General features: G+C 39.2%; 1 protein-coding gene across 2 annotated transcripts in view; it reads right to left on the bottom strand.

The window, feature by feature from the left end:
• Positions 1 to 27,722, bottom strand: part of WDR17 (WD repeat domain 17) — a 114,800-nt gene that overhangs the window by 14,991 nt on the left and 72,087 nt on the right. For both annotated transcript variants that reach the window (XM_084627230.1, XM_084627231.1), the window contains 15 exons: positions 26,239 to 26,407; positions 24,309 to 24,400; positions 22,567 to 22,649; positions 21,325 to 21,411; positions 17,824 to 17,988; positions 14,918 to 15,120; positions 14,619 to 14,768; positions 14,395 to 14,525; positions 12,837 to 12,962; positions 9,157 to 9,312; positions 7,986 to 8,050; positions 7,122 to 7,254; positions 5,063 to 5,151; positions 2,302 to 2,401; positions 1,030 to 1,169 (listed from right to left, as the gene is read on the bottom strand). In XM_084627230.1, the coding sequence (XP_084483356.1) occupies positions 1,030 to 1,169; positions 2,302 to 2,401; positions 5,063 to 5,151; positions 7,122 to 7,254; positions 7,986 to 8,050; positions 9,157 to 9,312; positions 12,837 to 12,962; positions 14,395 to 14,525; positions 14,619 to 14,768; positions 14,918 to 15,120; positions 17,824 to 17,988; positions 21,325 to 21,411; positions 22,567 to 22,649; positions 24,309 to 24,400; positions 26,239 to 26,407 (1,889 nt within the window). The remainder of the gene's footprint in view (positions 1 to 1,029; positions 1,170 to 2,301; positions 2,402 to 5,062; positions 5,152 to 7,121; positions 7,255 to 7,985; positions 8,051 to 9,156; positions 9,313 to 12,836; positions 12,963 to 14,394; positions 14,526 to 14,618; positions 14,769 to 14,917; positions 15,121 to 17,823; positions 17,989 to 21,324; positions 21,412 to 22,566; positions 22,650 to 24,308; positions 24,401 to 26,238; positions 26,408 to 27,722) is intronic.

Here is a 27,722-nt window from a genome sequence, read left to right as displayed (position 1 = left end):
ACTTAGTTGTTAGATCCTTTTAAAAACAGACTGACTGTCCCACATTAATTCCTATTTCTCTAAACAAAATACAAGTCCTAAAACCATGCCTAAGGCTGATCCTGCATATGGCATCATCTTTTTCTCCCATTATATGTTGTGCTGTCTATCACAGAATGATAAGGCAAAACTGTACCCTGCCACAGCAAAACCAGTGCATGGAGGACATTGTAATACAGGACCTTGTGAAATTTCCTTGGATGACACAAAGGCATGGCCTCCTTCTCCCGGAGAAAGTCAAACAGCAATTCTGTGGGATCTTAATAACTTCTCAACTCTCCCAGCTATATTTGCAGTGCCATATTAAATTACCCCTCTCCCTCCTGGGTGTTTATGCCTTGCAATCCTTTTAAATACCACATCACAAATTTTTATCTAAGCTGCTGTTCACTCTTCACCTATGGATCACTTTTGGCCTTACTTCTTCCAAGTGACTTTTGTTAAGTTTCTTTCTCCAAGTGACTATTTTTATTCACTTTTATTAAATTAGTTTTAAAAACTTGATTTGGGGCAAGTGAAGGAGCTTTACCTGTTCAAATACAAGTTAAGAGTTTGGTAATCATTGAGGAAACACTGCACCTGCTTACTTATTTACAATATGTACGCATGCGTCTGTTTTCTGAGATTAATGAGGAATTGAGGAACATTTGGGTTCTTTATGCATTACAGGTCTGATACTGCTATTCTTGCTTAAGCAAAACACTAACTGCCTTTAATAGTTTGCCTGAACAAAGACTTCAGTATAAGGGCCTATATCTCATTTGGCATACTATTTCTCTGCATTATATATTCCAGATTTCACCATCTCGACCTGGTATATATTAAATGATATCTCAATTTGTATCTCATTTCTGTCTGCGTCTGTCTTATAGAACTACAGAGGATTCCAAATGATAGCTTTATTCATATCATCCTATGGACTTCTGTCAGTTATAACAACTTTGTGTTTTGTTAGAAAAAAAAATCTTCTTTGGAGTAAGAAATTCTTACCATGTTGTTACTGTCATACATTTTCTTGCTAGTAACTCTAGAGCATAATGTGTTGCTTGCGCTGCACTTTCTCCTAAGACAGTACCCACACTGACTGCCAACTCCAGTTCATTTCCACGAATCAGGTTTGCCATGGCAAGCTTGCTCAATAAGAAAATCATATCAGTAAGTGACACAAGCACTTTTTAGGATTCACTGTGACTAGCATGTTACATTCATTTGTGAGATTGTGCTTTCTACAGAGTGACAAAACATGCATTAATTACATCAACTAAAACTTAAAAGTTCTGCTTCTGAGAGGACTCAATAATTGTCTACCACATATCTGTGATCTTTTTATGAACAGAACTGCTTTCCTTTGGCCCAAACTCTAACATCATCCTTTGTCCTGTCAAACAGTCTAGAAAACAAATATAAATGAATATTGTTTCAATGGAATCTATGATTCTCAGTTCCCAGCATAGACTGCAGGGGTGAGAGAAACCAGGCTGCCCCCCTGCTCCTGAGTCCAGGAGACTTCAGAGTGGAGGTAGGAGCTTCCCCATCCTCATCCCACCCTCTCCTTGGGGTAAAGAGCAACTAAGGTGCCAGCAAGGACTGCAGAGGATAGGAGAGGCCACAAGACTTTTAAACACTTCTAGTTATGCTATAACATAGCCACCAACTGATTGTCTGCTTTCTCTCCTCATCACCCACTATTTTGCAATATATCTCTGTGGGGAGGCCAGAGTGGAAAAAGGACACAATGGGACAGTAATGGTGGAGCACTGGGACCGAGTGAGAGAGAGAGATGATAGTGATGGTTCGAAGTAAGGTGAATTAAAAAATAAATTAACCAACAAGAAATGTATTTTTAACATTACTGTTTGCCTGTCTTGCCTATTTAGAGTGCAAGTCTTGTATTTTCCTGTGTGTTTTCATGTAGCACAATAAGATCCCTATTCAACACAAACAGTAAACACTAATATTTCTATTTCCCTATATTTAGAACTTATATTTATTCATATAATATTACATAAAATAATTTCTCTCTTTGCCTAAAAGTGATATCCTGGCCCCACTGAAGTCAATGGGAGTTTTGTCATTGACTTTCATGGAACCAGGATTTCAATCTATCAATGTGAATGAATAAAAAGTCATACTAAATGCAAATAATGTATTTTAAAAATTACATAAATGTAGTCTGTTTTTGAAAATATGCTACAGCTGGCAATATAAAAAATAACCTATTATTGGTCTTTTCCTTTGTACAGAATAAAGAAAAAATATTACCTCAATATTCTCAACAGCTAGATGGCAACAAGCTGCAAGCACCGCACGGCCATCCTGGAAATACCACTCTGCCAATTCTGTACTGACCCTGTGAAGAAGTCTGTAACAACAAAACAGGAATTCTGCAAGAACACTTCTAAAGGTAATAACGAAAACACCTGCAATCTTTATAAGTAAGGGAACCGAATACAGTTGAGCACACTAACAACTAAACCAGAGGAGTTACTGACCCACTCTATTCTGATTATTCATTGTATCAACAGCACTAGACTTCAGCAACATAATCAGACCAAGCTATTTTTTGGGTCCTGAATTTTGACTGCATCGAAGTGGAGGACTAGAAACACAAATGTCTAGTCCCATTATATTGTAAGCTCCTTGGGGCTGAGACCGTCTTTTTGTATTGTGCTTGTACAGAACCTAGCACGGTCCTGGTCCATGATTAGGGCTCCTAAAGTTATACAGATCCTAGGGCTATCAATTAATCACAGTTAACTCACGCAATTAACTCAAAAAATAAATTGCGGTTAATCGCAATATATCATTAAACAAAAGAATACCAATTGAAATGTATTAAATATTTTTGGATGTTTTTCTACATTTTCAAATATATTGATCTCTACTACAACACAGAATACAAAGTGTCCAGTGCTCACTTTATATTATTTTTTATTACAAATATTTGCACTGTAAAAATGAGAAACAAAAGAAATAGTATTTTTCAATTCACCTCATACAAGTACTGTAGTGCAATCTCTTAATGGTGAAAGTGCAACTTACAAATATAGATTTTTTTGTTACATAATTGTACTCAAAACCAAAACAATGTAAAACTTTAGAGCCTGTGAGTCCACCTCAGTCCTACTTCTTGTTCAGCCAACCGCCCAGACAAACAAGTTTGTTTACATTTGCAGGAAATCATGCTGCCCGCTTCTCATTTACAATGTCACCTGAAAGTGAGAACAGGCATTCGCATGGCACTTTTGTAGCCAGCATTGCAAAGTATTTATGTGCCAAATATGCTAAACAATCATATGTCCCTTCACGATTTGGCCACCATTCCAGAGGACATGCTTCCATGCTGATGATGCTTGTTAAAAAAATAATGTGTGAATTAAATTTTTGACTGAACTCCTTCGGGGAGACCTGTATGTCTCCTGTTTTACATTGTTTTATTTTTGAATGCAGTTCTTTTTTTGTATTAATTTCACATTTGTAAGTTCAACTTTTATGAAAAAGAGATGGCACTACTGTACTTGTATTAAATGAATTGAAAAATACTATTTCTTTGTTTATCATTTTTACAGTGCAAATACTTGTAACCAAAAATAAATATAAAGTGAGCACTATGCACTTTGTATTCTGTGTCGTAACTGAAATCAATACATTTGAAAATGTAGAAAACACCCAAAAACATTTAAACAAATGGTATTCTATTATTGTTTAACAGCATGATTAATCGTGATAAATATTTTGAATAATATGATTAATCACAATTCATTTTTTCAATCGCTTGAGAGCTCTAACAAATACTAAGCGCTACTTCGAATAAGCACCTGTGCATTTACAGGATGCTGATTTTACTACGTGCGCATCAATCCATGTCTGTCCATTTGTCCTCAGAACTGGAGCAACAGCACTACATTTTCAGAAGGTCACTCACTGTGTACATTCAAATTTACCTCAGCATCCACCTGCTTGCTCAAAAGCCTGACTATGAAAATCAGATAACTGCACAAGCAGATACTCGTGCTTGCACTTGCACATGCCCAGCTGTGCAAATATTACATGATTTATGTTTTTCAGTGTAGGTGCAAACACGGGTATGTTCACGGGTTTTATTGTGGGCACGTTTGATGGGGAGTCCACCCGACACTCTCCCTGTAGGGGTTAATGGAGGCCAGATAGGTCAATTCACCTATTAGGTGGCAGACTGGGAGAATTAAGGCTGAAAGGACAGCCCTAATTAGGGGAAGCTCACCTGTGCAGGAACAGGTAGGGCTTCTATAAAGCCAGGGGGCTGATAGCAGAGAGGAGTGCAGGGAAGTAGTCTGTAGTCACTTTCCAGTGAATGGAGGTTATCTGGGGCTATTGAGGGTAGTGCACAGTTCACTCCTTGGGAGGAGGGAGTTTGGTCTAGCACACCCACACATGAGAAAGAGTAGCGGCGGGGCATGCAGCGAGCAGGCAGAGGGAGCCTTAAACCTGGAAAGAGCTGATTCTCCAGAATGGCTAGGAGCAGGCACCACCAGCAGTGAGTGGACCCTGTGACAGCTTGTCAGCCTTCACTATTTGAAAATTTGGCCAATAGTGTTCACTATGTGGCATATTCCTCTTTGGTGAAATGCAGTGTTGCCTTCTGGAGCAGGGGAGGGGTTATGTGCCATTAACCTGATGATACTTACTAAAACATATTTTAGTAAAGTTTTAAGTGTCATGAAAATTAAGACAGTTCTGTTGGTATTAAATAAGTCTAAAAAGTAGTCATAAGAAGCATTTCAAGCCTAATTTATCTGGAAAAATCTATTTGGAGCCAGGAGCTAACATTCACTGATGGGATCTGTTAATGCAGTAGCAGTTAATTATTAGCAGACTCTGCATTAACTAAGTATGGGAGCATACAAATGTCTGTTTCCTAGACTCCACACTACTGGTGTCAAATCCAAGTACCAAGACTTCCAGTGTAGTAATTGTGCTTTATACTCTGCACTAAAAAATTTACTGAAAAACTTAAAAAGAAGTGACTTCTCTATAGACTCACTCATTGTAATCTTCCAAATTTCCTTCAGGATTTGAAGATCCATTTGATGCTGAAAGCTGTAAGATTTGCATATTTCCCTCACAAGCTGCCTAGAAACCAACAAATTAATCCATCAACCATAAAATACTTTTTCAACCAGATAATTTGACAAAGAATCCCTTTTGAAACCTGAGGGCTGTAAAGGAAATATTCTAACTAATAAACTAGTTTAGAACAACTCTGTTCCCAGGACCTTCTCAGCCATGCAGGGGCATAAGAGGAAGCAAGATACCCCCACATCCCTAATGCAGTTGAAGTAGGTCTTCCCAGATTTCAGGCCCAAGGAAATGGTGGAGATCAGGGGTTACATGACAGATACTCCCTTTTCTAGAAGCAAATGGAAAGAATGAAGAATAAGCAGAGTCGTGGCTCTGCTCCTCAATATGCCTGCCAGCAGAGATGGATGCCTGTGAAAATTCAGGGCTGCAGAAAATTACTTCCCACCTGGAGTAAGACAGGAGCAGCCCAGGACTCAGTGACAATTCCTCCTGGACTCCACCTGGGGCAATGCAGCTATATGCCACTAAACAGTCACGGCTGAATCAAAATGCTCAATATAGCCTTTAGTGATTTTATTGCTTAAAACTGTTATTTGATTAAGCCTTCAAAACAAGAAAGGCCAACAATGCTATGAACTACAGCAAAAGCATCATGGTGATGTTTCCCAGTGCCAAACAACTAAAAAGATCAATCCTAGCTGTATTGCTTTAAGGTTCAAGGAAAATAATTAGGCTGTGCATAAGTATACATCTAAGCTTTTTCCTCAGAGTATAACAACTATTGAACAAAAGCAATGTGAACACATGGGATTTAAAAAACAAAACAAAACATGCATCAATAGTTCACAATGATTTAAGCTAAGATCACAAAAGCATTCTAGGGTAGTCAGGCCCAAGATAAAGCCTTAGGGCCATCTTACTTATTTATGCATGTAAGCTCTTTAAAATCAATGGAAACCACTTGCAATGAATAAAGCAAGAGAGAGCTGACATTCAGCGGAAAAAATAGGTAAAATATTCTGTCTTCTAAACATCATCTTACAGACATGATCCTATATCCCTTCTGCACCATGAGCTCAAATACGAATTTGGGGTGGCACAAAGAAGGCAAAAATGGGGAACAAATATTTTCAGAGCTGGCCTAATAGTCACACTGAACACATTAACAAAGTCAGGTATTTAAAACTGTACATTTTCTGCAATATTCTGAATTTTAGGAGCACATTTTTAGCACTTGGCTGCATAGTTTCATTGAATACATTCACTATCCTGCTTTTTTTTTTTGTATTTATATTAATCAAACTATTTGTTGTGAAGATCCTCTGAAAGATAGGATAGCATTTAGAACAGTGCAGAATCATCCTAACAGTGGCCCAATCATGTACCCATTAAAATCAATGGCAATTTTGTCAATTACTTCCATGTAACAGAATGAGGTATAAAATCTCCAAGTATGAGACCCCTTTCATGGTTTCCAAGTCAGAGTTGGCCAGCTGAATACACGAGTGACATGTGGGGTTGGGATTTTTGGCCATTTAACAGAAGTGCATGTGTCTGACCTATTAAATATACTCTTCATCTCAGATTTAATGCGGAAAGGTCAGCAACGAATCACTAAATTAACCCCCTCTCCAAAAGTATTTACTCACTAGCTCTGGGGTTCTCAAACTTTTTTGCTGGACCTGCCTCTGAAAATACTTCAGGCTGGGATGACCTCCGGCCCCGCCCCAGAAGTGATCGTAAATTACTGTACATACCCCTAGGAGCATACTCGTGATACTGCCAGCTTTACTTCTGTGCTGCTGCTGCTGGCGGCGCTATCTTCAGAGCTGGGTGGTCAGAGAGTAGCGACTGCTGTACCCCTCTCCTCCCCCAGCTTGCTCTCCTCCCAAAAACATTTTTTTATCTCGTGACCCCCTTACAATAGCTTGTGACCCCTTTTTGGATTGGAACCCCCAGTTTGAGCAATGACGCATTAGCCCGTGATAAATATGGACCAAGAGCCGTGTCAGCAATAATACCTGTGCGACAAGCAGAGCCTCTTTAAGTTGGCCTCTTGAAGTAAAAAAAGTGACTAGTTTCTCCACATCACCAGTAGCTATGCAGTATGGGATGACATCATCATTTTCCTCCTGAATTAACTGGTCAGCTCTCCTAAATGAAATTAAAAATGACCTGGCTGTTTAGTTTTATTTGGTGTTAAATATATTTATAGCACACCAGTGGTATATTTAGCAGTAGATGTACCCATCTGCCTTTCCAGACTCCAAGACACGGTGGGTATGTCTACATAGCTCATAGCAGCGAGCCTCCCAGCCTGGTCAACAGCTTTGGGATCATTGCTAAAAACTGCTGTGTAAACAGCACTTTGAAGTTGTCGCTATGGCTGGAGCTCAGGCTGTGAAGCACCTCCCCTCCCATGCTCTAGGCTTCAGAACCTGAGCTCCAACCCAAACTGCTGTATCTACACAGCTATTTTTAGCATGGTAGCACAAAGCCAAGTCTGTCAACACAGGCTCGGAAGCTTGCTGTCCCAGGCTGTGTAGACATATCTTTACAAGCTATACAAGATTCTCCCATGAAGACACCACATGAAAAGATTTCAAGCCTCATCACCGATTCTACACCCAACCCTTAAACTTACTGAATAATATTGTTTTAAAATGTTCCAAGCTCTCTCTCTCTCTCTCTCTCTCTGGAATCCCTATTGAAATCCTCGCTCATTCCATCACAAATTTTAACGAACAATAAAAGCAACATCACTGGAATGTTGAAAAAGATGCCAGATACAGTTTACTTTACTAGTATTGATTATTTATATTTGTCTTGGTCCTTTGCTCAATTGTAACTTATAATATGCATAAAATAATGTGTTTTAGCCTTACCTTTGCATTAGCTTCTTCCAGTATTTCATAGATACACCTGGTGCAATTGAGAGTGCTTTGTCCCACTGAAATACAACATGTTATACATGAAAATTTTACATTTAGAAATAGTTTCAATCAATTACATGTCTTTTCCATTAAAAATAAAATTGTCATGAGGTAAAAAAAGAACAAAAAATTCTGTGCTACTTTTTACTTGTAAATTGGATACTCCAGAATGAATGTAACTAATGCCCAGATTTAAAAAGGTATTGAGGTACGTTCCTAAATATACAGATGGGCACTTCTGCAGATCCCACTTAAGTGAGTTAGGGCTTTTGTAAATCTAGTTAGGTACCTATGTGCTTTGTTAGAGCATAAATACCCCTGTTTAAAATGTCATGTTCGGTTCCATGTTTTCCATCTTTTGGGGCCAGATTTACAGAGTTATTTTTTCAGAACATCAAAACGCTTTAAATTCTGTGTCAGTCTTATGGACCATAAAGAGCATCACAATTAAGGGGTGTTGTGTACATTATTTCTCAATAAGATTGTTTTAGGAGTTATTTTAAGCAAATCTATTATTGCACCCATCATCATAATGTTGAAATGCAAACAAACTGTTTTTATAATTTATTTATTTCTGTTAGTTTATTTATTTATCCAATTTTCTCTTTATTGTTTGCAAAGTTTTTTCTGCAAGATCAGCATTGGAATACACACACACACACACACACACACGCGCGCGCAATTAGCTTTGTTTTAAGCAGATGTATTTCTTACTAGTTACTGAAACTAAGTGACTATTTCATTAAATGCAAAAATGACACAATAGATAAGGAATACCTGAAATGCTATCACGAAGTGCCAACCTTAGATATAGCAACAGCATTTTAACAGAGAACAAATAACCATGGTTTAGTCTTCACTGATGCTATGACACAAAAACCCGAAAATATACCATTTTAGTTTGTACTTCAGTTAAAAGTCATCTGTTCTGAGCAACCAATTTTGTTAACCCCTTGTGTGTTTACTTTAGCCAAGTTTCATGGTATATGTTAAAAACATCAAAATTGCAGGAAGATCAATCTTTGCTAGATTTATAACTCTTTTGTTTTCTCTCATGCAGAGGTAGTATTTACTAGACTTTTATACTGTATTTAGTTCTTCATTAGTTGGTTTAGTACTTTACCTCTCCAAGCTCCACCATAAGTTCACAGTATCTCTGAATTTGTCCTAATCTTAAGTGTATTTCCGCGGCCTCCTTTAGCCTTTCCTCCTTGCTAGGTGCACCAATACCTCCTCCAAATTTGGACATTTTTACTGTTGTTAGTTCTTGGGCTTTGGACTAGTAAAGAAAGAAAGCACTATGCTTATTTTCTTTCTGATTAATACAATTATTGCTAAGACAAGTAAGTATTAAAATCAAACATTTTAAAGGTAATATTAAAAGTGCCATTTGAGAAGCTAAACAACAGCTTTTTCACTAAAGACCTTAAACATTGAAGAGATTACACCGAGCTATTACATTGCTACACCCATTGCATTATGGCTAATTAGTTGTACTCATATATTTCTTTCATTCCATTATCCTGATTCATATTTGTCTGGATTATATATATTTTCATTTAATTCCATTCTTAGAACTTGTTGATATCTTATACATACCCATATGCCACCCCATAAAAATCATTACCTTGTATTTTTTTGAAAACTCATTAAACACACATTTTGTGTAAACACACAAATGGGGGGAGGGGGAGTGGTGATGGTAACTAAGGCCCTTAGTTCTGATGGGAATATGGAGCTGAATCTAAGTGAGGCTAGGATTATGGTAGGTGGGTTTTGTTTCTGCCCTTGAATCCTCATAACCTGCCATGTCCCATTCCCTCCATGACTATTTATATTTTTAACCATAATGGAGGTAAAGATTTCAGTTATGACTAATAAAAGGAGAAGAGGAATTTTCCCATGTGCTAACTGTATACAAGAGAAATTATTTATATAGAGGTAAAATACAAAAATCACATTGTCTTAACTAAGTAAGAGAAATAAGGCAAAAGTGAATTTTTCTAACCCTCCTCCCATGTAAAGGGCTCTAATTTTATCTCAACTATCTCCCAGTCATAGCTGCACGTGTGACAATTTTTGCATTCGTGACTTCACAGCACCACCTACTAAAGATGGAGATTGAATCAGACCTTTACAGAAGTGGGTAATGCAGGGATCAGTTCTTGGCCATACGTTATTTAACACTGATTAATGACCTGAAAGAGACCCTTTCAGAGAACAGTTCCATTGCCTGCATCTACAGGTGCTTACATGTTTCTCAAGAAGCAACAGAATAAAACTGACCTAACTCTTGCCAGTTTCATTGTTCTCTACAATATTCTGAAATAGCAGCAGTGAAAAAAGCAACAACACTCTAGACAGTTTTTACTTTGCAGTAGTTTCAGGAAACCTAAGAGCAAACAGCATAGGTGTTAGAGCGCATTGTCTGCAGACTTAGGAAACCAATACTGAGGATGAGTTAATCCTGAAAATGTGAACTGAGTGTATCTACACAACCATAAGGGCTGGATTTTTTAAAGTTTTTAGGGGAAAGTTTAGAGTTTTGCAGAATTTGATGGCATTTGCACAGAAAAAACCCTACATGCCATGTTAGTGGAGGTTTCAAGCCCTACTCTCAATGTTTTGTCTTTTTTTCTAAAGCTGTGATTTGAATGTGCCTAATTCAAATGTAATTATGGAAGTTTGATCCTGAGGGGTATTATGAAGACAAAGAGATTTTCTGTTTGCTTTTGCTTTTTCAGTAACATATTATCAGAGTAAGATGTGTGCTCAATTATAAACATCATGGTTACATAATCAAGTTATCTGACACATTGAATATCAAAGTGCATAATAACAAGAGTTAGTAGTCTGACTCCACAGCGCAGGCTGCTAGAATGTTTTCATTTTTCCATTGTTTTGAAACGCTCTCTCTGTTTTTAACAGACCATAATCTAGCATTTTACCACTCAACATAAGGGGTAATCACAGGTGCTTCTAATACAGGGCAGAACAGTACAGAGAACTGCAAGTAAAATGTTTATCATGAGTTCTCCTTTGCATAGCAACTAAATCAACAGAGTAGCTGTGTGTTCAAACCTTTGCTTTCATTTACTCCTGTTGTTCCTATTAATGTGTGAGAAGAGAGACAGGCGGAGTCCGGGACAAGGCAGAAATAACAGCTTTTTACAAAAGAAAAAAGGAAAAAATGGGAGATGGGAGAAATTTGTATTATTTGTATTACCGTAGCAGTAGCAACTAGATGTCTCAGTCATGGCGAGGATCCCATTGTGCTGGGTGCTACACAAACAAAGTAAAAGATGGTTCCTGCCCTATAATCCAGACACAGTAAGTGGATTTAACAAACAATTGGACACCCCTACTGGCAGTTTCCCTTAGGCATCATTGTAGACTGGATCCTAAGAGGGATTTGAAGGAAATCAAAGGATCAAATTTACAGACTGCCTTTGGGGTGGGTGGGGAATGAGAAGGTTGTTCCATGAGTAAGAATAGCATGAAAGGAAGTGTGTGGTTAGTTGTGGGAGAAGTGGACAAATGGGCTATGCATCATTGGTAGAGCCAAGAGTGGGAGATAATGTCATAAAATACAAGAACCTAACAGGGGCTAAGCTGTTGAAAGGTCTTAAAGATAAGGACCAAAGGCAGTGCAATACATCCTTGTGACAGGGTAGTCTGCCCCTAAAGAATAAGGTACCTAGGGGTCAGTCCATCCCCATCATGTAACATGGCCCTTCAAGATTTTGAAAGGTCAGATGTATATAAAAGGACCTAAGATATCGAAAGAAAGGAAACGGTCCTGGAAATAATTGGGCTTTTTGGGGCAATCCAATCACTGTGTCTTTATGGGCACTGGCCAGGAGCCTTGCAGAGAGGGCAGGACAAGGCTCCCGTCTCACCCAACCAACTGGGGATGAGGTGAGGGAAATGGACCAGCTTAAATACTGCCTCCTCTGTCATTGCAGAGCAGACGCTAGCAGAAGAAGTCTGGATGCTGAACCCTCTGAGCCTGAGAGTTAACTGAGGAAAAGAGGCCAGCTAAAGGAGAAGGAGGCTAATGCCTCTGGTTGGCTAAATTACAACCCAGCTCCAGAGAGGAGAACGGGAAACTCCTATCTTAAGGAGAGAAGTAATAATTATCTGAATTACCCAGGTCCAGGAGGAGGGGTGTGGCTCCTGGCTTAAAGAGAAACAGGGTGACTGTTTCATTGACCTGTCCCAGAAGGAAAGCTGGGGACTCCTATTTTGAGAAAGTGATGATGTAAAGTGCTACCCCAACTCCAGGAAGGGGGCCTAAGAGGTCTCCTGAACAGGCAGGGAGCTGACCAGGACTCTTATACAGACTGAGTGTGGGGTGAAGTGAGATGACTATCAAAAGTGAGTTACACTTTCGAGAAAGATTTAGTAAATCAGACCCCATGAAGGGGGTACATGTTTTGAATTAATCTAGTCTGGGTAACTGATTGAAAGAACCCAAGGGGGTGCTGCATGCAAAGCATTTGCAGGGCCATGAAGGGGTGTGCTGGAGGGCAGTGCCCCATGAGAGTCCACAAGGAAAGAAGAGCCGTACTGGAGATGTGATCCAATGCCTCTGTCAATAATCCATGTTTCACTTGTGTCCATGAGCTTTATCCTCACATCTGATCTTTTGCAAAAAGAAGAAATGTCTACCTTTTTTCTAAAATGTGACTGCTTTTCATTGTAAGTGTTCAGCTTTGTAAAGCAGTGGATTTTCATATTTTTATAACTAAAAATAAAAACTACTGATGTACAAGTTTCACATAGTCTGCATACTCCACTTACCATTCTAAATCTAACCAGATGTTTCATATGCATAATTCCTTTGCAGTAGTTTTGTGGAAGCAAGCTATCGTCCTGTCCTTTTATTACAGCAACGAGGTCCCATAAATTTTTACTGCCTCCTGGAGGCTGAAATAATTAAAAAAAAGAAACAGATTACAATAATGTGCTAGAGATATTAAAATGAAACCTGCAAAGGATATGGTATGAATTTATTAGTCAGTTCAAAGGTAAACATTTTCGGGTCTATCAGGTTAGACACACACTACAGTCTTTCGAATAAGAACTATTAGTGCAGTTAAGTGTATCAAGATGAGACCTGTGTCAGTTATATATCCACAAAGCACAACATACTTATACACATACAGAACACACACATACCACATGTGTGGAGAGGATATCTGTAGAAAACTGAAGAAGCATATGAAAAATTGCAGAAGTGTCATAAATAAAGAACACATGATGGTGTCATATGGAGGTTTTACTGCCATGAGTTAGAAGTGGTTGCACTACTCATGTGTGGCAAACTAACAAATGATATGCATCATCCTAAAAGAACGCTGATAAAACCTTTGTTCATCACTATACCATCATTCATTTACTATATGCCATATGTATTACAGAAAGGCTATTTTGGGAATGTTTTAGTGAAGTTTTAAAAGTTTTAATGGGTCTAATTCTTGCATCCCTCTGCCTGTAAAGCCAGGTACCTAGGTTACCATGAGTCTAGGGCTCAGAGATAGATTAAATTAAAACTAAAAAAATATTAAAACACCATTAAAGTAATCTGAAAAGCCTTTTTAGAGATAAAAGTATCATAAGTTTAATGTCTGAACTGGGAGCAAGCCCTGGGTCCCAATTCTAGTCCTAAGAGTTTAGGAATAGGACTTCAAGTTGGACAGACTTTACTAGTAGTGACGAGAGCTTATGAAAAAAATTCCAGAGACTTTCTGATGCATGAGAAATTATGATATATTTACATTTCTTTTAATCCCAAATCAAAAGGAAACACCAAAATATTGATATTTTTTGCAGAACAAATTTCCATAACATTCTGATTCAGAATTTTTTGTTTCTATGTTTTTGACTGAAACAAATGGGGCCAGTAGGTGAGAAGGGGGGGTTGGGTGACCCGGAATTACAACTGCCCTGAAGCAGCTCAGACAACCGTAGAGCTTAATGCAGACTCAACCCAACCTGAAACACTTCACTTTGACAAACAAACAATATGTTTAATTTTGGGTGGACAAATTAAAGCAATTTTATTGATTTTCTCAATGGAAAATTCTACTGAAATTTATCTACTGCAGTGGAAAATTAGGATTCTGATTACACAATATTTTCTGATGGGGAAATATATCATTTGAAATTTTTAAACCAGCTCTAGGAGGGACATTTTTCCATCTACAAACTATCACAAAGCAGAAGTCCTCCTTGCATATTCTGAACCTATATTGAGGGAAATAGTACATGGGGAGGGGAGAAGAAAGAAGAAACTTTTCTTTTGCAGTTTAATTTAAGGACTATATGCACGCGCAACATGTTGATGTGGAATACTTACTGACAAACATTCTGAAAACCACCTTAGTTTTTTCCCTCGAGGATTACCAATCAGCTTGTCCACCTCCTGTTTAACATCCCTGGATACTTTACCACATAGCAAGGGAGGAGCACCTGGTTCCACAGCACGATCTAATCAACACAAATGTTTTTGCACACAAACATTTTATTAAAGGTAGTCTAACACAAATCAAATGAAAGTAACAGAATTTATAATTTACCTACCAGTATTGCCAATGATCTCATCCCAAGATCTGTCTGCCAGGATATTTATTTGGAGAGGGTTTATCAGAGGTGTTAAAGACCAAAGTCTCACAGTGGAGTCACGAGAACAAGAGGCCATAGTGAATGGACGACTAGGATGACATGTTAATCCTAATAGAGAGACCATTTTAAACATTATTCAGACAATTAAATTTATCTGCTAATTAGTTTTAAGGAAAATATATTATGGACTTTTAAGGTATCACAAATACATTTTAGCAAAATAAGAATGGAAACATTAACATTTAAAACGATATTACCATATACATCTGCACCATGATCATAAACTGTGTCTAGACAGGTTCCATTTCTTGTGTCCCACACCCGAATTGTATAGTCCCAGCTGCCCGATATTAATAGGTAAGGGATTTCAGTATTCCACATTAGTCCCCGTACTGGTGCTGTATGTCCACTAAGAACATTTATACAAGCATCTTGTGTATAATCCCATATTCGAACAGTGCTGAAAACAAGACACAAAAAGCATATATCCATCAATATACCAAAACATGAACACACCTGTACATTCAGCAAAATTCTGAAGTTCATATTTCACATGGAGTATTTACTTACCTAGATTTACACACACTGTAATACAAGAGCTTTTATCCAATGCTTTGGGCACCCTATACACTTTGTTAAAAGAACACTAAAATAAAGAGACCCATCAGTTCAATTCAAATATACCGTGACAGCAAAAATATAACTGAAATTCATAGATTAAAAGATTCCAAAGCCAGAAGGGATCATTGTGATAATCCAGTCTGGGCTCCTGTGTAACACAGGTATAGAACTTCCCCAAAATAATTGCTCGACATCCCCAAACTGTGGGGTGCACCCCTCTAGGGGGGGCACAGAGGAACATTCTGGGGAGGGTGGGTGGCGGGGCTCGGGCCAGCCCTCCCGGGGAGTGTGGAGGGAGCATCATCCAGCCCCATTCCACCCCCAGATCCATTCCTGGCCCCGGCCCCACCCATGGCCCTGGCTTCCAGCCCCGCTCCTGGCCCCAAGCCCAGCCCCAGCTCCACACCTGGATGCAGCAGCTAGCCCCTGCCACAGCCTGGCCACGGCTCCCCTCCCAGCCACAGGTCCCAGTCCCAGCCCCATCCCCACCACCACCCCTAGCCTCAGCCACTAGCTGGGCTCTGTTCCCGCCCTGGTCCCAGACCCGCCCCCAGCTGTGGCCCCAGCCTTGGCCCTCTTACCCCATCTGCCACCCCCGATCCTCCGGAGCCACGGCCCCACTCCCAGCCCCAGTTTGGGCGGGGAGGGGGGTTGCAGACAGGAGTAAGAGGAGGGGCGCAACACTGAAAAGTTTGGGGACCACTGTTCTCGAGCATATCTTTAAGAAAAACATCCAGTCTTGATTTTAAAATGATCAGTGATCGAGAATCCGCCACAACCCTTGGTTAGTTGTTCCAATGGTTAATTACTCTCACTGTTAAAAAAAACTACACCTGATTAACAGTCTGAATTTGTCTAGCTTCAACTTCTAGCCATTGGGTCATATTACACCTTTCTCTGCTAATCAGCAGTTCTCAATGAGTGGTCCGCGGCCCTCTGGGGGGCCGCAGGCAGGTTTCAGGGGGTCCACCAAAATAAATCAGAGAGCAGGACCGGCGCTAGACTTGCTGGGTTCCAGGGCAGAAAGCCGAAGCCTGAGCCCTGCTCCATGGGGCTGAAAGCTAAAGCCCAAGTAACTTAGCTTTGCAGGGTCCCCTGTGGTGTGGGGCCCTGGACAATCGCCCTGCTTGCTACCCCTTAACACTGGCCCTGGCTTTTAACCTACTGGATATGCAGAAAATCCAGTTGAGACACAGGTGGGCCGTGGAATTTTTATAGCATATTGGGGGGGGACTCAGAAAGAAAGAGGTTGAGAATCCCTGTGCTAGATTGCAGAGCCCATTATTAAATATATGTTCCCCATGTACGTACTTACAGACTGTCAATCAAGTCACCCTTTAACTAAACTTGTTAAACTGAACAGATTGAGCTCTTGAGTCTATCACTATAAATAATGTATTAAATTAAATCAAGTCAGCCCTCCTTTCCTGCCCTGCACAATCTCAGGCCTACACCTAGGCCTGCTCTACACTCCTTACAAACTATGGAAAGAAAGAGGGTCTTGCAGTGCACCTTGAAGGCTACCAAACTCAGGCTGTTATGGACTGAGGGAGGAAGTCAGTTCCGAAGTCCCAAGCCCCTAATGGGGAATATCCTGCCAGTTGCCCCTTCTCTCTTATATTGAATGGGTTTCATCTCAGATGCCTCTGCTGACAACAACTATGGCAGTTTGCCACAAAAGAGAGGCATACTCCTCGATAAAAAAGGTCCCAGGCCATTTAGAGTTTTATAGGTCAAAATCAACATCTTAAAATTAATATGGAAAAGAACATGCTCAGAGCACAAATTGTGGAGTACAGGTTTAATACGTTCAAAAAATGCTGCCAAATTCTGTCAATATAAGTATTTGGGCAGACAATACCTTTGTTTAAAATATACGTCATGACAGGTACTTGTATTTTATAGCCTTATGCTTATTACCATATTTATTTGCCTTTGTAAAATGAAAGATCCTACTGTGTGTTTATGTATAATTTCTATGGTATGCTTCTCACTAATAAACTCAAATTGTTCTGAGTAAGCCTTATAGGAGCATAAAAATATTCAGAATGATTTCCAAGCAGAAATTCAAAGGGAAAGGTCTTGCCACATAACTTTGAAGTGTCCTCTCCTACATACTGCCCTTTTTACCACCCACCTACAATGGCCATCCACAGATGCTATTCAGTCTATCATACTCTAGATAGTCACACAAGGGAATCTTATTCCCTCCACTCACAGGGTCTTGGATGCAATGTGAGTATTTAGTATCATCCCAATATAATTTTTAAGTGGTAGGTGGCAGTCACTGACTCCATTATCTGGGTAGAGTATAGAGCGTTGTAGTCATGTATCTGTCACATGGCTTCCTCAGGACACTAGCACTGCTCCTCAGGCATGGAGCCAAGCCAGGATCTGTAATGTGGAGGAGGCAGGGCTACAGTTTGGACCTGAAATGTTATTCACAGACACAATGATAGTAATGTTGGGGTTTTTTTTAAATAGTGTCAGCACCAGTGCAACTTGAGACCTTAAGTCTCTCTCAGAATCTAAGAATACACACCCATCATCAGAACCACTGCAGAGGATTCCTTCTCTCAGAGGAGACCACCTTACATGAAACACCTTTGCGGTATGCCCCGTAAAAACCTTCAGTGGCTGATCAGAGCTAGTTGCTAGGTAATAAACACGAACATTTTTATCTTCACATCCAGTGGCTATCATATCTCTGCAAAATGACAACAGTACAATCATCAGCTATTGGAGTCAGTAGAAATATATTGTTTTTAATTCAAAAAAATACAAATGTAGCACGCCTTTTAATGTATATCTCAGAAAATTTGACTTGTATTTGCTTTTTTCATTTAATCTCTAACAGTTAAAATTATGCTTTAGTATATGATATACAACTACAAACAGTGGGATAGACCCTCAGCTAGTGTAAATAGGCAAAGTTCCACGAATTTCAATGGAGCTATAAAATTTACACCAGAATCTAGCCCATTATTTGTCAGTAAATCTACTGAGTACACAGTAACAACAGAATAATTTTTTGCACCTATCACTAACTCTGCCTAAAGGAAAAATTTACAAAATAAATGAACTGATCTGTTTCCTGTTGTTCTTTTCTCTGCTATTCCTTAAAGCCTGGTTGCCATATTTACAAAACAAGGTTTTAAATAATAATACTGTCTGTATGTGTTGTGCTCAGGATTAGGCTATGTATATAATTACAGAATTTTAAAAAAAAGGAATAAATTGAAACGGTACTTGAAAAAACAGAATAAATGGAAATGGTATTTGAAATGAAGGTCAAATAGTGACAGAAAAATAAGTGATAAAGTCACATATCCATCACTATGTATTTTATTTTTAACCATTTCCTTATGGAAAAGTTATCCAGCTGTGTCCAGTTCTCCCATTATTTCACTGCACCCAATCTGACCTCCTAGTTGCTGAACCCATGAACCTTCCCTTTCCACCCACATCCAGCAGCTATGACAATCTCATTTGCAACTGCCCAACTCCCCTGCAGTTTTCTCTCCCCCAGCATGCACTCAGATTGCTGCAAGATTAGTATTAAAAATTCAACATTACAATTTAAGTCAACCTCATAACCTCACAAACACAACAGATCAGATATTATTTTTGCTTTTATATATTGTTAATAAGGTGCTATCATCAGCATAGTATGAGCAAGCACTGCAGAGAGAACATAAACGTTTGATTCAGCAGATGTAAAGAAATTTCAGTCCACTCCTTTTTAAAAAAGCAATTCAACTGTTATCTCCGTTTCCTACAGATATTCTGGCAATTAACTGTGTTCTGCAAATGATTACTTTTAAAAAAGCTGTTTAGTATTCTTATTTTGAAAAAATGAAGTGCTTTCTGGAAAGTTTAAAGATCACACTCTAAATTATCTTTTTCTTATATTATCAGTTAAAATAAGTTAGCCTACATGATGATATTCATGTTTGCCTTTTCTAAGCAAATATTTTTGATCATATTAAAATACTAGCAAAGACTAGGAGGGAGAAAATTATCCACCACAGACTGTAGACACCTTTTAAAACTGAAGTCTTCCAGGGTTCTTAAAATCACCTCTTTGTGTAAGATGAGGTCTGTCCCATGGTTTGACAGGGGAGTTTGACGTGAATGGACCACAAGGAGGAAAGGAAACAAAGTGGCTTGCTATTGCCACATGAAAGGGCCAGAAAGAAGCAGACACTTCTGTTTCCCCGCTAAGACAAGCTGGACCACCATCAGAACAAGCTATAGGAAACTGGGGAGAAGCCACAGCCAAATTAGCCACACTGAAGTTTCTATGGGGAAGGGGCCCCTCTGCTTCCTATCTATTTGCAGCTTCTCACAAATATCTGAAAAATTATTCCCCCAAAGCCAAACATTAAAATTTTGACCAATATTTATGGGAACACTTGCTCATAGTCTATATTTGTATAGAAAATATACAAACTTGGTTTTCCAAATAGATTTTTTTTTAGTTGTATGCACTCAGGAAAGATTATGCAGACTTTGTGTTTTTTGTTCCTTTTGTAACCAATTTACACCGTTCTTGGATTTACGCACTACAAATGCTCTAACTTTTTGTAATTATTCCAATGGAATATATTTTATTACATATATTTTTATAGAATCATAGAATATCTGTTGGAAGGAACCTCAGGAGGTCATCTAGTCCAACCCCCTGCTCAAAGCAGGACCAATCCCCAATTTTTGGCCCAGATCCCTAAATGGCTCCCTCAAGGATTGAACTCAAAACCCTGGGTTTAGCAGGCCAATGCTCAAACCACTGAGCTACCCCTGCCCCTATCAGTGTTGCTAAATTAAACATAATCATTTATGTTTCTCCAAGTCAGTTGCATCACTGACACAATGCATCTTTTTTTTAAGTTTAGCTATACTGAGGGTATGTCTATGCAGAAACTGGGAGGGTGCTTCCCATTGTGGGTAGAAAGACTTGCACTAGCTCAAGCAGAGCTAGCGTGTGTCTACCCTCCTGTGCTGGGAAGCATCCCCCCCAGCTGCTGTGTGGATATACCATCAAGGTTTCCCATTTATTCCTCACCTTCTTTCTGATGATCTCAAATGGGAAACCTGTTGAATCTTTATTAGTTTGAAGAACTGGAACTCTCCTGTTTAGAGGTACAATTGTGTGTTCTGATTTATGGATGTTAAATACTAACATGACCCATTTCTAAATTATTTGTTCACAAGTGGGACATCAATCAAGGTTTTATTTTAAAATGAAGCATATGAAAATACATTATGTAAATTTTAAATAATGCTTTTTTTTCAGCCATGAGAAGAAGCCAAATCTGCTAAGCTTCAGTGGCACATGATTCCATACGTCAGCATACAGTTTTTCCTATGAAGCACATGACCAAATGGTTAATGTGAGCTTTTTCAAAAAACTCACAGTCTTGAAGACTCTCCTCTTCTGGAAGCCAAGCCACTGGTTCCTGTCCCACTCTGCCTCCCGTTGCACCCCAAAGTAGACTTGCAGTGCAGGTCTACTCTGAAAAATGGCTCATAAGCATGGCATTGGGTCTCTCACTGACTTCCATGCTCCTAGCCCTGCAGATTCACTCAGAGCGAAGTGGAGTTCTTTTCTTCTCATACATCATCACCAGTAACACAAGATCTAAAGGCCAAACATGTCTTTTATACCTGTATCATCCCCACTGCCTTCAATGAGGGCAGAATATTTGGTCTGCAGATTTTATATTACTGGCGATGCTGCATAAGGAAAAGAATTTGAAGTGATCCTCAGCACCCAGATTGACATTTAATGATATTTTTACAGTCCTATTATTGAGACAGAACTGCACATCAAGGATGGCAGTGTAGCTCATGTTAAATAATAATGTCTATAAATAAGAAAGAGTAAATTGGCCTTTTACAGTATGGTCCCAGGATTCTTTGCCTTTACAAAACTAGGTCAATACACTGATATCACATTTTAAATACCTTTGCATTATCTTGATGGTCATTCATGTAAGCTGTAAATTTTGTTAATTAATTAATTCAATTAACTATTACTCACTTGTTGTTTTGGCTCCAATCACAACCAAAAACTGCAGCTGGATGTTTGTACTTGTGAAGAACTTTGCCATCAATAGTTCGAATAATACTGAAATCAATTACAATATGGTAATAAGAAAAAAACCCCAACATACTCAGTAGGACAACCCAGGTCAAAATTGATTTTATGTGCATCTATAATCAACATAAGGAGTCAGATTGCAGAAGTGCACAAGTGAAGGAAGAACAGAAGAAGGCTTCCCATCTTTGCAGCCCCCACAAAGGCCACAGTTATAGTCCTTGTGCTTCCCCAAATACAAGGGCTGGTTAGAGGTAGTATACCTTTCCTTAGAGACATAGGATCATAGAACCGTAGGATTAGAAGGAACCACAAGGGCAGGGGTGAAAGTAAAATTGAACTCTTACCAGTACGGGGGCCAGCTCCAGCCCTCCCAGAAGGGGTGGGGCATCAGGCAGGGCGCAGCTGGGCAGTAGCGGCAGCTGTGGCTGGAGCCCCGGGCCCTTTTAAATCGCCGGCCCCGGGGCAGCTGCTCCTTTTGGCCCCCTCCTGTCAGCAGCCCGGGGGGTGGCAAAAGGGGCAATGATGTTCAAGTGCTGCAGCAGCAGCGCTTTAAGCAAGGTCCTTAAAGCGCTGCCATGGCAGTGCTTTAAAGTTAGTGGTACGGGCTGGTACCAGCGACCACTTTTTACCAGTACCAACCCGTACTGCCTTACTTTCACCCCTGCACAAGGGTCATCTAATCTAACACCCTGCCAACATGCAGGATTTGTTGTGTCCAAACCATCCAAGACAGATGGCTATCCAGCCTCTTTTGGAAACCTCCAGTGAAGGAGCTTCCATAACTTCCCTAGGCAAGTGTGACACCAACCAACAAACATTAAGGAAATGGTTCCACTGTGCCTGAACATTCTCATGTTCTCCTTGGCCACACCTCCTTTTGTCTCTTCACAGCTAGGGGGAACTAGAGTTCCATACCTATGCCTGCTTGATCATAATGCAAGCCGTAGTGCACATACCATTAACATGAAACAATACTGCATTTTTGTTAGCAAGTGGCATGATATCTGCATATGTTGCTACTGTGTTGTCTGCTGTTGATGTAGTGCTAGGTAACTTTATATTAATATATATAAGCAGAACACATCCAATAGTTATTTATGCCAAGATCTTAAACATTAAATATACGGTGCTATCAAAGTTCACCTGCCCAAATACCGGATTGCTTTTCAACATGACACTCACCAGAATCCGTCGCCACTGCAGGTCGCTATTCTTTTGGAATCTTTATGACTCCAGGCAATGCAGAAGATTCCATTCTTTCCATGCTTCAAAAAATGCAAAATACCTATCAATAAGAAATAATTCACCCCCTTTTCTCTTAGTTACTGACTTCTCTGTGGTTTTGCAAGTAGGATTCAGCTCCATTTCCCTAAGTACCGTATATACACTGCACTTTTACACAGTAATGAGGCCCTAGCCTTGTTGGGCCATGAAGGCTATGTGACCAGGAAAAAGGGAGTGCGGCTGGAGTCCCATTGTGCTCTAGTGATCCCCAGATACTCTAAACTATGCTGTGGGTAGGCCTGCTCCAGAACCTTCTACAGGATCAGAGAGTCACAACTGCAGAGTGAGCACTTTGTGTCCATATGAACTTGGCTGGGGGTTAGCTGGCTGCTGGGTACTTAACTTGGACAAGATTGAGAAAGTTAGTGGTCTGTGTGAAGCAGCTAGAAAAGTTGGTGGAATATATATCAACACCACTCACTGAGGAAAGGTAACTTGTAACACAGGTGTGCACATTAGGCGTGTTTTTAGATCTTGGGCTACTTCTGGATGCCTAAGTGGCATCTGTGGTCAAGAACTTTATTTTTTCATCTGTGTCTGCTGAGAAGAAGACAACTTTTTTCTTTCTCTGATGCTGAGTTTACCACAGTTATCCATGTCTTTGTCACCTCCAGATTAGATTGCTGTAAGGCGGTCTACATGGGGCTACACATTGAGACCACTTGGAAAATGAAGTTAATGCAAAATGATGCAACCAGTTTATTAAACAGAGCTTTATCCCAGGAGCAAATTACATCAGTGCTGTACTGACCACCACTAAGATTCCAAGTAATGCAAGCCCATAAGAGGGGCACTTAATACAGCTTTTTATAAGTCTAACTCAGTGTTTCCCAAACTGGGGACGCCGCTTGTTCAGGTAAAGCCTGCCAGGCATCCCCAGTTTGGGAAACATTGGTCTAAATCAATAATTAATTCACAGTGCACTGCTAATGCAGCATTGTCATTCTGGAGTGAGGCCTTAGGACTAAAAATTAAACCTCAGTTTTATATCTGTTAGCAATCATCACTACCACATTATATTTTGATATATTTTGATATATTTTGATATATATTTATATATATATATTTATATATTTTGATATATATATTTGATATTAATTCACAGTGCACTGCTAATGCAGCATTGTCATTCTGGAGTGAGGCCTTAGGACTAAAAATTAAACCTCAATTTTATATCTGTTAGCAATCATCACTACCACATTATATTTTGATATATTTTTATATATTTTTATATATATTTTTATATATATATTTATATATTTTGATATATATATTTGATATATTTTGATATATTTTTGATATATTTTTGAGTCCAAAGATTAATAAAATAGACTAGAATAAAATAGAATGTGTGCGCTTTTGAGAGGAAATATTCCTCTTTGCTTTTGGATCCTCTGTAAGTCACTAGTAAAGCAATGATATTGAAGTGATGGATCCTAGCATGTCACAAAACCAATTTAAGGAAGTGAGTTGTACCTGTTCCAGAGCTCAGACTGGGTGTAATAAACTTGGCTATATTTTTAAGTTAAGTTAAATACCTCTTTAAAACATACAAACACTGATCCAGCTTTATCTAGATGAGCACTAGATGGAGCCACTAGCTTACATTTAAGAAACCAAGCAAAATAAACGCATCTCACCTCACTGAACCGGGTTACCATTTTGCCTCTAGGGACATCCCAGATAAAACCACCATTCCTGGAGGTTGCACCAGCTATGCAGTTCAAATCCCCTTTGAGGAACAGACATGAGAGACACATTATAATGAGTACAGGGTCAGTGTTATTTTTACATATATAATTTTTCATTTTAATTAAAGAAATACATAACCATATGATAGCAACAGCAGATTAGCAACGTACCCTCACAATTTGAGCCCAGCATTTGCAGGGGATTTGACACTAGTTCAGAAGCAGCAGTTCCAACAAAAGCCTTGTGTGTTCTACCCTCCTACTGTAAGCACCGCTGTGCAAGGTAGACGCTGACTGGTTGCAAACACGAGCTCAACTCCCATCCCAACCCCCTGCATTGAATGCAGAGAGAGGACAAGATGTAGCACCTGACAGCAGTTAGTTGTCCATAGGCTTTCTTTGAAACTGTAAATGCCCCACAATGTCTAGTGCTTAAAGCATCTGCATAAAATTATGTAGTTTCACTTTAAACCTGTCTGAACAGCAGAACACAGCAGAAAAAGTGCTCTCTCTCTCTCATAGTTGGGCACACATAGGACAGATGTGAGGACACTTGAGCAATCACTTTTCTTTTTAAATTACTTCCAGTCTTGGACCATCAGATTCCACTACTATCTATCCTTATAGGTCCCCATCACTGTAATACCTGAGTACTTCAAACACATTTGTGAATTCATCTTCACAGTACTCCTACGATGTAGGGAATCATTACTGTACATATTCTACAATGGGGAATTAAGGCACAGAACCACAAGACTCCACTTCCTCACCATTGTGACTCAATCCCAGAACAGAAACTGCTGCTGTTAACCATGCATGTCTCATATAGAAAACACCCATACGATGTAGAAACAATAAATGTTGGATTATACTTAAGGGGCTAAGAGGAGAAAATCTGGAGAGGGACCCCGGGGAGCAGAAAAGATATTCAAGTAGGTGGAGTTATGGAGGAGGCAAAAAAGAAATCAGTATGTTCAAAGTTCTTTCTCCAGATCAAATCCAAATGTTGGCAAATATTGTACATGTGGGAGCTAATGAATTTGGGGGATGATGCAAGCCAAAAAGTGGAAAGGGATCAACATTTTCTCTTTCAGATAAAGTTATTTCTTTCCCACAAATCAAATTACAAATACGTTTCTATTGTATGTTATTTGTTTTTGATAATGACCTATCTCCTAGTACTACTAATGCAGGGCATAAAGAAAAGAATGGGGGATTCCAGTCACCCTGTGTAAGGGTGAAGGAGTGGTTGGCAGGACCTAAGCAGTAACTGCTGCAGATTTGAGGCTGTTGTCGTAATTACAGAAGAGCTCTGCTGTTGCTCTGTTGGATAGGGAAAGATTCATCCTCCTGTTCCCGGAAGACTCTCTAGCAGCAAGCATAGCTATGTGGACATGATATTTTGAGGAAGATTCCCCCAAAGGGCCCTTTTCAGCAGTTTGGCAAAACTGACACTGTAGTCAATGGGAGTTTTGCCTAAGTTAAAAGCACTGAACAGCACCCTTAGATGGGCTTGGGGACACATCTCCCAGAGGATCACTAAGATCAACTGTTGTTGGTAGGTAGCCTCTCCCCTTCAGATCCACAATGAACACATGAAGAAAGCCCTTGCACAGGTTTCTCAAATCCTGCCTCCACTCCAGTGAAGCAAAAATGCCCTGGTTGTGGTGCAGTCAGGGCATTTTACAAATAGATGCTGAGGAGAGGGAAGGATTCTTCCTTACAGATGGACAGCTCCACAGAATAGCATGTACATTCCAGCTTGCCAACTTGAGAATTACATGAGCATTTACTTGAATTCATCAGATCAACTGCATTTTGTGCAGGAAATTTCAATCATCATATAACAATATTTATGCCTAAAATCAAATACTCTTACCTGGAGCCCAAGAAAGAGAATAAATGACCCCTTCATTCCCAGGTGAGGTGTAGACTGCTGTTAAAGTGTTTATATCCCAAACTTTTATTGTCCCATCAAATGATGCTGTAGCTAGAAGATCAGGGTTATTGGGTTTGAATTTACAGTCAAAGATGGTTTCAACATGTCCCTAAAATGAGAGAATAAAAACAATGAGTACTAGTACATTAAAGATTTATTTCTTACATGAACACAGTTGATTTAATTGATAAACTAACCCTATTTTCTGTAGTTTTAACTCCTCTTTACTGTAGTTCTCTAACATCTTTATGTCTATATTAACATTTTATATTAATATTTTAGCATGCAATTTAGAGATTTACATAGTCCCTTAAACCAGTCGTTCTCAACGTGAGGTACATATACCCCATAGAGTACGCAGCGGTCTTCCAGAGGATACACCAGCTCATCTAGATATTTGCCTGGTTTTACAACAAGTTACATAAAAAGCAATAGTGAAGCCAGTACAAACTAAAATTTCATAGAGACAATGACTTGTTCATACTGTTCTATATACTACACACTAGAATGTACGTACAATATTTATATTCCAATTGATTTATTTTATAATTCTATGGTAAAAATGAGAAAGTAAGCAATTTCTCAGTAACAGTGTTCTGTGACACTTTTGTATTTTTACATCTGATTTTGTAAGCAAGCAGTTTTTAAGTGAGGTGAAATTTCGGGTACACAAGACAAACCAGACTCCTGAAAAGGGTACAGTGGTCTTGAAAGGTTGAGAGCTAATTCCTTAAATTGCCAAAAACACTTTTTTTATTTCTAGATTTTAAAAAAATGTTTAACCTATTTTCACCATTATATTTTCTTTAGAAGTCTTACTACAAAGCAAATGAATTGCTGAGTTTTAAGTAACTGAAAACTATGTGAGTGAAAAATATAACAGAAAAAGCTAATGATCCTTCACTTGAATGCAAGACACTAAAATAAAACCTACCAAACCAACTACAGGCTCCAACAGAGCCATACTTTTCAGCTAATCAGTTAATAGTAAAAGGTATAATAAGCATCTGGATCTCTCCTCTCTCTCTCTCTCTCATTCCAAAGGATTAAAAAAAACCCAGCAAAATAGAATATGCCACAGGTCAAATTCTGCTCCAAGCAGCACCTGTGCACACTGGGGAAATTAACACTGCCAACCCCCTGTAGAATTGCACAGGTGTAAATGAGCAGAATTTGGCTTTGTGCATCAGTCATTATGACTGAAGTGTTATTAATTGGGCTGTACCTAAATGCGAAGTCATTTCTATTTTAAAATTCAATTTTCTTATGTTATGTTCTTTTTCTTCCAAATGTGTTTGTTTTATGACCTTTTTGGAAAACAAGTATGTGAAACTGACATGAAAGTTCTAAGGTACTATTCTCAGTAGCTGGACACCTTTTGCTCTTGCGAAAATGGACTTGTGAAAAAATAAGTTGTAGAGAAA

The sequence above is a fragment of the Lepidochelys olivacea genome (genome assembly GCF_965140295.1).
Source record: "Lepidochelys olivacea isolate rLepOli2 genome assembly, chromosome: 4".
Classification (NCBI taxonomy): Eukaryota; Metazoa; Chordata; order Testudines; family Cheloniidae; genus Lepidochelys; species Lepidochelys olivacea.
The sequence above is the reverse complement of the archived record's forward strand: the minus strand, read 5'-3'. Positions and strand labels throughout refer to the sequence as shown.